The 12,520-nt window shown below is 40.1% G+C and overlaps 2 protein-coding genes across 2 annotated transcripts; one reads left to right on the top strand and one right to left on the bottom strand.

Annotated features, from left to right (window-relative positions):
- Window positions 1-883: 883 nt before the first annotated feature.
- On the bottom strand, window positions 884-2,516 carry LOC120061130 (CCAAT/enhancer-binding protein beta-like). The gene has a single exon (XM_039010691.1). The coding sequence runs from the start codon at window positions 2,262-2,264 to the stop codon at window positions 1,389-1,391; it is 876 nt and encodes a 291-aa protein (XP_038866619.1). The 5' UTR covers window positions 2,265-2,516; the 3' UTR covers window positions 884-1,388.
- A 2,375-nt stretch (window positions 2,517-4,891) lies between these two features.
- Window positions 4,892-10,404, top strand: peds1 (plasmanylethanolamine desaturase 1). The gene is made up of 6 exons (XM_039010688.1): window positions 4,892-5,193; window positions 6,379-6,498; window positions 7,200-7,291; window positions 7,439-7,583; window positions 7,726-7,938; window positions 8,804-10,404. The coding sequence occupies exons 1-6, from the start codon at window positions 5,058-5,060 to the stop codon at window positions 8,923-8,925; spliced, it is 828 nt and encodes a 275-aa protein (XP_038866616.1). The 5' UTR covers window positions 4,892-5,057; the 3' UTR covers window positions 8,926-10,404.
- The last annotated feature ends 2,116 nt before the right edge of the window (window positions 10,405-12,520 follow it).

The raw sequence follows: 12,520 nt of genomic DNA, 5'->3' as shown, positions 1-12,520 counted from the left end.
GAACCCTTTTGGAACCTTTTTTTCTAAGAGTGTATTATTACGGCAACTCGATGGCCAAGTTTTATAGTATTTTCAGTCATTTCCACATTCATGTGTAGAAATGGCAACTTGGTATTATCGACCAGTTCCACTGAGACTAGTTTTTAGTTGAAACTAAAACTGAACTTGCTTATCTAGTCTTACTGATCAAACTGGACAACCAGTGGAGGTAATCAAAGATAATTATTTCCACATCCAAAATCCCTCTTCTTTTTGGGTCGTCTCATAGGCTAAATATTAAAGTATGCCACTTGATATTTGAGGCTGGCAGGTTATACACGTTTTCAAAAAGCTGTTTGCAGGACTGTGGTGGTGTGTTTGGGCAGGAGGTTAGTTGCTGATTAATCTTGGTTTGTGAGGCCTTGAACCCCTCTGTGGGTCAGTGGACCCAACAGACTATTGACAGAGGTGTGTGCTTAAGATAATGGTGCCATTGGATAAAAAGGCTCAGTTAGTACGTCTTCTTTCACCAATACACTGCTGAATTGTTTAACAGAATCACGCTGTAGTAATACTGGTAATTACATTTTGGTTCTCAATATCATGACTTATCATTTTGAATAACTATCATTGGATACAAATTAGTCATCATATTCCAAATCACTTGCCCACGGGTCTAAAATAAGAGATAAAAGCTACCTTATGTTTGAGTTTATGTACACCTATATTTTTATTCCCTGAGTTATTTATACCTTGAATTCTTACACATGTATGTGAGAGAAAAGATACATAAATGTTATATTTAATTCTGTGTATGTATGTGTGTGAAAGAGAGAGTGGAATACACCAGTCAGATGATCTACTACCTTTTTGAAATGTCACAAATAAACAACATACAAATGAATAATATCAAAGTATAAATCTGTTTAATTCAATAAAATATCAAGTACCATTAAAACATGTGTACATTTTCATCATATTAAGAGATTACTTAATTCATTGACAATACTGTTACAAAGAGTTGCATCATACCTCTGCAGTGGGCTACAACACTTCCCTTGATAACCATTGCTCCAGATAAAGAAAGGTATTTTTAAATAACAGAATATTTATCAATATTCTATATAAAATACAAAGCCCGTACAGAAATACTGCATACACAAAATGAATAGACAGAATGAAGATGACATGTCAACAATCATGAATGGTTGCACATTCCATGCACCTTCTGTGCTTAATCACAACGTGTCTTGTAAACTGTTGTTGGCTTTTTCCACATTCTGTACACAAACGTAACATATTGGAATCACTTTTTCAGAATTATGGCACAGCGATAAATGGGTTTTTAAGTCAATGCCTGATAAAGTACCAGTTTCCAGAGGTGTGTGGGCACTCCAGTGTGGCTAACACTAACCGGTGGCAGAGAGCAAGTTACGCAGGGTGGCAAGTTCTCTTGACAGCTGCTCCACGCGTTTTTGTAAACGATCATTCTCTGCAGCCAGTTCCAGCACTTTGTGTTGCGTCTCCGTATTGCGCATTTTGGCTTTATCCCTGCTCTTTCTAACAGCAAGGTTGTTCCTCTCCCGCCTCTGCTTATATTCCTCACTGTCCTTTTCCAGTCGCTTCTTCCCCTTGACACCAGACGACATTTTCCCGTCCCGCGAAGGCGAAGTGCATTTACCTGACAGGGCAGGTGTGCCGGGTGGACTGGAGGAAGACGAGGATGCAGTGGAAATGTTACCAAGGCTGCCACTTGGAGTTGACTGGTAATGAAGATACCTCATGTCGTAGCCAGTTGAACCGTTGTCCATTCTTGGGTCCTCTTGAGACTCGTCTCTTTCACCGGCTTTAAAGTGGTTCCCAAGAAACTCCGGGCTGAACACGGTGTCCACACGGGTCTCCTGCAGTTCAGGATAGCCCAGGACGAATGGCTCTCGATTGTTGTGCACACTTGTCTCCCGCTCGTTGAGAGATATGTAGTTTCTGTAGTTTTGTTGTAATGATGAACGTCTCTTGATCCTGCTTTCCTCGGCAAGGAAATCTGCGAATATGTCTACCCCTCTCTGCTGAGTTTCGTTTTGTGTTGCCAGTTGTTGACAGTGCGCAGCAGGAGGATCCAAGTAGACACTGAAATCTATCGCTTTCTCGTTCTCGGCTATGCCAAGCTCCGTCATTGAGCCGTCAATGTGCTGCTTGCAAGTGCTGTTATCGCTAATGGGCCTGATAATGTAGTTTGTACTCTGGAAAGCAAAGCAATCCCTGTCGTAGAAACCGGCCACTTCCATGGATCTTAACACCCGCTGGATTGCGGGAACATCGAAACCAGGGGCAGACGCCCGGGAAATTGGCTACGCGAGTAGGCCCAATGCTGTCTGAAAACACTAACGTATATTGGCACACGACTGAATGTCACTGTGACAATATTGAGTTATTGAAGAAAACAAGAAACTTGAAGAATGAGCTATTACTCAGCAGAAAGTTGATGTCAATGTCACCAGAATGACGAGTAAAGTTGATGTCTATTGCAGCAGTGAGAGTCTGGGAAAGTTTTATATAGACTGTGAAAGAATGGGCGGAGCTGGTGTGATATGTTCCCCTCCTATAACTAACCTCTTCCGTCTTGATTTCATGCTCTGAATTGTAATTAAGGGTCCTCCCCTTTTTCCCGAAAATGACATGTCCAAATCTAACTGCCTGTAGCTCAGGACCCAAATCTAACTGCCTGTAGCTCAGGACGTGAAGCAAGGTTATGCATATTCTTGATACCATTTGAAAGGAAACCCTTTGAAGTTTGTGAAAATGTGAAATTAATGTAGGACAATATAACACATTAGATCGGGTAAAGGATAATACAAAGAAAAAAACATGCGTTTTTTTTTGTACCATCATCTTTGAAATGCAAGAGAAAGGCCATAATGTATTATTCCAGCCCAGGCGCAATTTAGATTTTGGCCACTAGATGACAGCAGTGTATATTCAAAGTTTTAGACTGATCCAATGAACCAATGCACATCTGTTCAAAATGTTGTATCAAGACTACCCAAATGTGCCTAATTGGTTTATTAATACATTTTCAAGTTCATAATTGTGCACTCTCCTCAAACAATAGCATGGTATTCTTACTACTGTAAATTAGATTAACAATAATGTAAACTTGGGGGGGGGGGGGGGGTCCTGTAGCGGTTTTGAGATGGACCTTAGAAAGGGAGAATTTCACAACTAACCATCCTACTAGTATTATAGGCAACACTGGTTGAATCAATGTTGTTTCTGCGTAATTTAAAATTCAATTACGTTGAACCAACGTGGAATACATGTTGAATTGATGTCTGTGCCCAGTGGGAGCCTACAGAGCTGGGTTCATGTGTATTTGAGTCTATTTAACAAATACATGTGTATTTGAGTGTTTGTATTAAATACTTATGTGCTGTGTATTTTCGTATTTCTTAAATAATGTGACCAAATCAACTAGTTCTATTTGTATTTTCAAATAATTTCCTATAAATAGCCTACTATTAGAAACTATTTTAAAATACTTGTTTCCATATACATTATCTTAAATACCGCTAGGACCAAACAGACCCGGGTGTAAATGCATGGAGTATTTAAATATGTGTATTTTAAAATACACTTGTCTGTAGTAATAGCCTAACTATAATATCCTACTAATAAATTCTATTCTATTCTAAAGACACTCACAGATTAAGGTTTTGCCACTGTAGATTTGAAACAATTTGTAGAGATACTTGAAATATCAAATCACACATTTTAGGGCAGAGTGTAAATCCATTACCTACCATATTGTAACCCACAGAGTCAACACTTTCCATTGAGAAGACTGGGAAAAGGAACAATAATTTGTGACTTGTGGGTCAATGATTTTGGAAAATTCTATTTAGTCTACACTGCCATCTAGCGGTATTGTAAAATACAATTCACTCGACTGTAAACGTCAGTAGATCTCTGACTAGGCCTTCTACTAGGCTATTAAATGTTTATGATGATTGTGACTTGTATTAATTTCTTTGGGGCGATCACCCCAATAGTTTCCAGCAAAATTCTCTTTTGTGATAATTGTTTGATTTATGATCTCAAATAGGCCTAACAGTTCAGTGAGAATTAAGTTAAATTACGAAATTGTAAAAACTGTAGTATACAACCATAAAGTGTTTTGCCCTAAACATAATTTCAACATCGTTGACATGCCATGACTGCCTTTAAATTAAAGGCCTATCTCTCTTCTAATTTAGCATTAGGTTTGCCTACCACGTATAACTTGGAAAAACTGTCTGACGTGTAAAGGGGCAATCTGCAGTTGTTACATCTACGTTTGGACTTGTAAATTCATATTTACCCATTAATTCTTGAAGAATGTAACTTATACATGCCTGATGAGTTTAGGTCAACTGTCGTACCCCATCATAACCCAAACTGTAAGCTTGTTTTACTCCAATGTTTATAAACAAAGTAACTGTAAACAAATCCTATTCAGCCTTAAAACATGGTTAAAACTATACTTTTGGTATCATGGATGATCAGCCCAAGCATCCATAGCTCTGTCTATGAATTTGAGAACGATTACATTTCTCCTGCCCCCTACCTCAGATTTTTACCGAAACAAGGGCGGGTATTTTATTTGTTATTGTTGCAACCGCTGGTTGCCGCTTTAACAGCCAAACTCACATGCTCTGATTGGCCACTCAAGGGTGGGGTCAGGCAATGCGTTCGTTCTCCTCACTACCTAATTGGTTATTCGCCTGATTATGGAACTAAGTACGACTCCGTAATTGGCTGCTTTAGATAGCAAGCTCAATGTGATAGGGTTAGAAAGGCAATGCAGTTTTACGGCAAGAAAAAGCCCCGCATGATTTTCACCACGGGATAGCCCGATTCTTACCAGAGCGGGCCGAGATGGTGCTCATGAATCTGAGATCTGAGGCGTACACCTTTGCCAGACGCAGGCGGCTTGTAAAACGAGCGCGCTCGATCATTCATAAAGGCGTGTATATTGTTATGTAGTTCCTCCCTACATCTGTTCGTTTCCTGGATGTGAAAAGGGGTTGAACCAGGAGTGGAACATGGCGAGAATGGTAAACGAAAACGGGTGTGGACAAGAGTTACAGAGCACAGAACTAAATGGACCCGGTCGAGGTACAGCGCGGTGGGGTCCCCAACACGCAGGTGCTCTGGAACTTGCGAATTTGTATTCGCCAGGTGAGGCAACAGCTCTGTCTTTTGTCAACGCCACTCAGGAATGTCGTAGCCTACTAACGTTACGTTTATACAATACTTACGCTTATATATCGATCAGCCAATTAAGCTTCAGGCTTTTACTAATTAGGATTACGGGAAAGAAGTTAGGTATTTTAATATCAGTATTTTCAGTTCAGGTACAATTCCGGAATACAGAAACTACATTACAACTGTAACTATACTGTAAAAGCCATACACAGAAAGCTCCACACGCACACTGGGAGGGGCTTGCTTGACCTTTCAAAACAATTTGCCCTAAGTGCATGGTGTCAGGAACGGACCAAAGCTCCGTCATAATAAATTAATGATGCACACTTCAGTTTAACTACACAATGTATTTAAAAAAAGATTAATGAAAGCTAGCCTAATGTATGAGGACAGATTACTGTACCAATTGAGCATTTCCTCCTTTGAGTCAGTTGAACTCTAAACACAACCTATTTGTATGTTACCTTTTGTACTTGATGCTTTTGAACGCTTTCTTTCTTTTCCGCTTGACTCCCATTGAAAGACACTGAATGCATAGGTGCTGCTGTGTCCAGAATGCTCCTGTGTCAGCCCTAATAGCACTACAACTGGTCACACTGGTCAGGCTCCTCATTAGCTCTGGTCCATGGTGTTTATGAGCAGCTGAGCTGCACGTAAACGCCCTGGAACAGAGCTCTTTACTGGCACAGCATTGCTCTGGTGTAAGGAGACTAACTTACTTTGCAGGGTATTGCCTGGGGTGTTGAGCTATAAGGCTGCTTGGCCTTAATCTGTCTTTGAGCTGGAAGAATCAGATCAGTATTTCTGTCCCAGCTGCTTCTCAATGAAATAAGTAGTTACAACAGCAAAGCATGTAGTGTAAGAAAGCCTTCTAAGGTTATCAGTTAAGTGAATGCACATCCATTAACTCACAGGTACAGGGTACAACAAGTTATGTCATGAAAGAAAGAGATGCTCGCTAACTGTTGAAGACCATTGGGTTGAAACGTTGCACAAAACTGCAGGAGCATTCAAGTGTATCTAGTTTTTCCCTCATTGAAAGTTTATATCATTGGGCATAATATTGTCTAACTACGTTGAAGATCCACCCCTATGCCTTTTCTATGGTTTTACAGTTCTTTAATCATGGTATGTTAATTTGTCTGTTTGTCTCCACAGGAAAAAGATGTCAGGAATGGATAAGTGTTGTCCTCTGCTTCTCTCTCATGGCCTTCAACTTTTGTCACCTCCTCGTTAACTTCCACCTGGGGCATATGTGGTACATCCTGTTGGGCATTGGTAAGCACCGCTGAAGCACCGGTCATTAGAATAGGTGTAACGGATGTGAAATGGCTAGCTAGTTAGCGGGTACGTGCTAATAGCGTTTCAATCAGTTACGTCACTTGCTCTGAAACCTAGAAGTAGTGGTTCCCCTTGCTCTGCAAGGGCCGCGGCCTTTGTGGAGCGATGCTTCGTGGGCGACCGTTGTTGATGTGTGCAGAGGGTCCCTGGTTCGCGCGAGGGGACGTACTAAAGTTATACTGTTACATTGGTGCCGTGACCCGGATCACTGGTTGCTGCGGAAAAGGAGGAGGTTGAAAGGGGGGTGAGTGTAACGGATGTGAAATGGCTAGCTAGTTAGCGGGTACGCGCTAATAGCGTTTCAATCAGTTACGTCACTTGCTCTGAAACCTAGAAGTAGTGGTTCCCCTTTGCTCTGCAAGGGCCGTGGCTTTTGTGGAGCGATGGGTAACGACGCTTCGTGGGTTCCCCTTTGCTCTGCAAGGGCCGTGGCTTTTGTGGAGCGATGGGTAACGACGCTTCGTGGGTGACTGTTGTTGATGTGTGCAGAGGGTCCCTGGTTCGCGCCCGTGTCGGGGCGAGGGGACGGTCTAAAGTTATACTGTTACATAGGCTTACATCCCATGTTATGTTTCTCATTGATTTACATGATTATTTGCTTACATGTCCCCTCCATCTCTTCCCGCTCTCTCTCTCAGTGGCAGGAATATTGACTGCAGACTTTGCCTCTGGTCTAGTCCACTGGGGGGCTGACACCTGGGGATCTGTGGAGCTACCCATCGTTGGAAAGGTAGGAGATGCATTTGCTAACGTGACTGGATTTGACAAGATATTGTCCCCAAAATGTGTGTTGTCTAATTATCTAATTGTTGTCTTGACTTTCTGATTTACTGTTTCTCCTGTTATTTTGAATTCACTTTCTGATATCTTGCCCCAGGCCTTTATCCGACCATTCAGGGAGCATCACATTGACCCTACAGCCATCACCCGCCATGACTTCATTGAGACAAATGGTGACAACTGCATGCTGACCCTGATCCCATTAGCACACATGGCTTTCAACTTCCTCACCCTCTCGCCTGGTGAGCTACTGCCAAAGATGGCACAATTATCATTCAACTGAGCCAATGCTCTGGCATCTGAAAACGTCATTTTCTAGAGCCCTAAAATCGTCTTCTTTCGCTTTCCCACTCTCTCTGTTTCTCGCTCTTGACCCACATATAGCGGAGCACTATCACAACTACCCCTGGCACTGCTATGTGATGGCACTAGCCATTTTCGTTACCCTAACCAACCAGATTCATAAGTGGTCGCACACATACTTCGGGCTGCCAGGCTGGGTGGTCTTTCTACAGAACTGCCACATCATCCTGCCCCGCAAGCACCATCGCATCCATCACGTTTCCCCCCACGAGACATACTTCTGCATCACCACAGGTCAGTGCTTGTGGGTATGGGCTTTGTGTGTATCAGAATATGTCTGTCAGGATACGAGGAAGGGGAAAATATCATTAAACTAAAATCGGCAGCCAAATATCTTTTCCCCTTTGGCTGCATTTATACAGCTCAATTCTGATTCCCCCCCCCCACTAATTGGGTCTTTTGACAAATCACTTTTGACATCAGATCTTTTTCAGAGCTGATCTGATTGGTAAAAATACCAATTAGTGGAACAAATATCAGAATTGGGCTGCCTGTCTATGCAACTGGGAAATGAAATGGCATACCCAGAATCCAATATTTAACAATAATGCCTTGCAATCTGGAGGACAGCTTACACATTGCCCCAGTCGTCCAAATGTGTTATCCGTGCCCATGGCGATATCATGGATAGTAATGGTTTGAGGACATTCAAAGATCTGAAAGAAGCATTTATATTACCAGGTATCTTTTTTTTGAGTTTATTGATTCTTGCGCACAGATAAAACTGAAGAATTCATCATACAATTGGGGGAATGTAAGTGGAGACTCGGGATGGAGGGGGTAGATGAACATGTTGAAACAAATGGTTTCTGGCGGGGCGCGTGGTTGGGTAATGGCTGGGGGGGGTGCTTTGTTTTCCTTGGATACAAAATATTACAAAACTAATGATACTGTTCTTTATCTTTGTATGCATTCTGTTTGTTTTTTTGAGTGGCAGCTAACAGTTACAAGAAAATATAACTGAATATATTTGAATTGATATGACTTGATGTTATACCTGTATCTGTAACCCCCTCTGAAAAAACAAAAATGAAATAGGCAGCACAATTCCTTTTTGACCAACTGTCTAAACGCAGCCATAATGGTCTTATCTCCCCAGGCTGGCTGAACTATCCCCTGGAGAAGTTGGGGTTCTGGTCTAGGCTTGAGGATCTGATCCAGAGTGTGACTGGGGAGAAGCCCAGGTCTGACGATCTGAAATGGGCCCACAAAACCAAGTAACCATGCAGACTGGCTGCATCGCTACCTCAGGAGTATTCCGTCTCTTTCTCGCCTAACTCCAGCTGTAACCGATAGGAGACACCAACATAAGGATCTGGTTTCAGAGATGCCATATAGCTTTAAACCTTGCACATTTTGTCTGGTTATAACCGTGGAGCGTTTTGTCAAGGGCCCAGGGGTGTTTTCTTAACCCACTGTGGAAATCTGAGTGGGAAGTGCTTTTGAAATAACATTTTGAAAGCACTAATACATTGCAATACTTTCTCAACTCTTCATCTAGCTCTTTATTTCTGATCGTGTATGTCTAACTTGACTCAACCTTTCTTGAGGTGTAACACTAAAGCCATTGTCCCCAAAGGGACAGTCAAATATTTTTTTCATCCACTTTACAGACTGAAAATGCTAAAAAAAATAATACCTTTCAATGAAAACTCAAAATATCCCAACCAGAAATACTTGAAGGGAACAGTTTGCTTTTTTGCAGCACTTCGTGTTTGTTATTCGTCACTGTTTAAAAAAAAAAAAAGTCTGGTCATCTCTCACTGGGTAGCATGGACACAGTATTTTGTGTCCTTCAGCTGTGAAGGACTGCCTATTACCTTAATTTGCTATTCACAGTTGATGCCGGTTAACACTAACTCGCCTACCTAAGATATTTTTGCTTAACCTTCTAGTGCAGTGCTGGCTTACATTTTGTCTACATCCAATCGACGTAACTGCTATGTTCGTCCAGACTTCTCAAACAGCCTTAACAATCACAGATGCAGTGATCTCTTGCCTTTCACTTCTCTATTGCAGAACCTATTATGTAATGCTTCTGTTCTTTTCAACCAGTGGTTTTCTGTCTTAAATTTGCAAGTATCCATACAGTCATTCTCAAGTAATTTGCTAATCTTTTTTTACACACCACACCCTTTTTTTAAATCCCAGAAGCATGGAAGTGGTAAAACACAACATTACCCTTCAGTGATATTGCAAGTGCAGTAGAAGAGTAATCAAAAGTGATGAATCATCATAATTAGCAAAATACCTGAAATGAAAGTGCTTTGTGTGTATGCTCTAGTAATCATGTTTGTAAATGAACTGTGCAGCAGATACCTATGCAGTCTGACTGGTGGTGAACCTGAACCTTGTCTTAACTACCTTAACCTAAAAAATGGCCTGGTTGGCTAGAAATGCTATTTATGTTCTTAAATTCCCTTAACATAGAATTCTTTCATTATAAAAGGCACTATTACCTCTCTCTGCATGTGATATTTATTGTGATTGTCACAGACCGAACCGTTGACGTACAAAATTAACGACTGAGGTAATCGTGTGTGGGAGTTTTCATAATGAATTGAACTCTGGGGCTTTTATTTCCAGCACAAAAACCAGTGACAGTGTGGTGGTGTGCATGTTATTCTCCCATATATAAATGATTTCCCGATTTTATTTGAAAATAGTTCAGCTTGGGAAGAATAAAGGCTGTACACAAGAACACTGGTCTCAAATTCCCTATTCAAAGGTGTGTGTGTGTCACACTGATTTACATACTGTATACATGCATGCAGGTTGGCTTAGGATCACCAGCTTCCCGTTTTCATGTAACTAATTAATTGCTTGATGGTGGAATGAAATCAACCTGCTGTAAGTGACCACTTGAGTTTTGGGGAAGTTTTGCTATTGTTCAGTCATTTTTAAAATTTTATTTGGGCCTTTATTTGAACAACCCAAATTGTCACAATTACTTAAGTGCTAGGCTTACTGTAATGTGGCATTTGCATTCATAGTTATGAAGTTTAAAAAAAAAAAAGTGTCAAATTAAACTAGCTCATATGTTTTATTCAGAAGTCAAAATTACTTTACTGAAAGTTAACAAAGGTCCTTATTCCTCTGACTCAGTTCATACATTTCTCAATTGTAGGTCAGCAGAAAAATCCCTGCAGAGTTTGTTTTATTATAAGTAGGATATTGTAAAAGCTGGGAAAGTGATGACATTTTGTTTCACTACCACTGGTTCTATTGGGCGTGAATAATTTCAGTCAAACCCAACCAGGTTGATGTATGAATATCTTGTTGGCAGGTACTGTTTATCATCCTTCAAATTAGTTCATTGCTGGCCAGAAACATTCATAGATCAATCATGAAATAACATTCTCCTCAAATGTGTTTTGGTGCATTTAATGGATATGGTCTTATGGGTCCTAAATAAATGGCTGCTATTATCCCTGTGGAACCAGAAGTAGTGACACATACTATGCATCAATTCCATTGCTTATTGCTGTTCTGCTTTGTCTAGGCTAGGTAATATTAAAGCAGGTGTGAGTTACATATTAACTACAATGTCATTTATACTTTTTACTAAGGATACTAGTAAGTATTTTATAGAAGTAGGGAGAGGATAATAGTAAATAAGCAGCTCAATCAATAATTATGACTACGGCTTCACTAGTTTAAATAATTCAGTTGTGTGGAAGAAGTTTGAATGGATAAACTGAAATGGCTTTTCATATTGGTGAAATTGTAACCTCTTATCAGTTGTCTTTCAGATCATGTTGCTATTGACCAGTGCCAAACTTAACTTGATTGATGGATAATTTAAAAAATTGTCAGTTTATAATGTAGTATATGCAAGATTATCTGTCATACTTTTGCCATTACAGATTTGAAGTTACAGGGTATAATATGATGCATTAAACCATGTGTTTAGTACAAACTATTGCCTAGATGTAAATGTGTGATTAAGTTATTTTAATGACCTAATTGCTTTAATACAATACGTTTTCAATGAATGGATTTAGTTAAAGCTCTTAAGTGTAACATTTGGTTTGTCTAAATGATACAAGAAGAGATGTTGCCTAATGCACTTATTTTTCAAAAGAAAGATCAATCATGTTATATAAATGGTTATTGTTGATTGTTGGGGTGTGTTTCTGACATGAGATTTGTAGTGCTCCTTGGACCTGAAAGGATGGCCTTAGCTTACCAGTACAATATTGTTGGCCTACTTATGACTTGCAACCGCACTATACTATTCAATTGATTTTGCTCTTAAAAAACCTTAAGGATCTACCCCTTTTCCCCCCAATTTTTGCCTAAAATTACATACCCAATCTAACTGCCTGTAGCTCAGGACCTGAAGCAAGGGTATGCATATTCTTGATACCATTTCAAAGGAAACACTGAAGTTTGGAAATGTGAAATGAATGTAGGAGAATAACACATTAGATCTGGTAAAAGATAATACAAAGGAAAAAAAATCATGTTTTTTTTGTACCATCTTTAAAATGCAAGGGAAGGGCCATAATGTATTATTCCAGCCCAGGTGCAATTTAGATTTTGGTCACTAGATGACAGCAGTGTATATTCAAAGTTTTAGACTGATCCAATGAACCAGTGCACATCTGTTCAAAATGTATCAAGACTACCCAAATGTGCCTAATTGGTTTATTAATACATTTTCAAGTTCATAATTGGGCACTCTCCTCAAACAATAGCATGGTATTATTTTACTGTAATAGCTACTGTAAATTGGACAGTGCAGTTAGATTAACAAGAATTTAAGCTTTCTGCAAATATCAGATATGTCTATGGCCTGGGAAATCTTCTTGTT

This window comes from Salvelinus namaycush, chromosome 16, assembly GCF_016432855.1.
Source record: "Salvelinus namaycush isolate Seneca chromosome 16, SaNama_1.0, whole genome shotgun sequence".
Taxonomy (NCBI): domain Eukaryota; kingdom Metazoa; phylum Chordata; class Actinopteri; order Salmoniformes; family Salmonidae; genus Salvelinus; species Salvelinus namaycush.
The sequence above is the reverse complement of the archived record's forward strand: the minus strand, read 5'-3'. Positions and strand labels throughout refer to the sequence as shown.

Excerpts from the sequence above, each read along its gene's own strand:
- LOC120061130 (XM_039010691.1), bottom strand. The coding sequence starts at position 2,264 with ATGGAAGTGGCCGGTTTCTACGACAGGGATTGCTTTGCTTTCCAGAGT.
- peds1 (XM_039010688.1), top strand. The coding sequence starts at position 5,058 with ATGGCGAGAATGGTAAACGAAAACGGGTGTGGACAAGAGTTACAGAGC. Across the intron at positions 7,584-7,725 it reads CTTCCTCACCCTCTCGCCTG|CGGAGCACTATCACAACTAC; the intron begins GTGAGCTACTGC and ends ACCCACATATAG. Across the intron at positions 7,939-8,803 it reads ATACTTCTGCATCACCACAG|GCTGGCTGAACTATCCCCTG; the intron begins GTCAGTGCTTGT and ends TTATCTCCCCAG.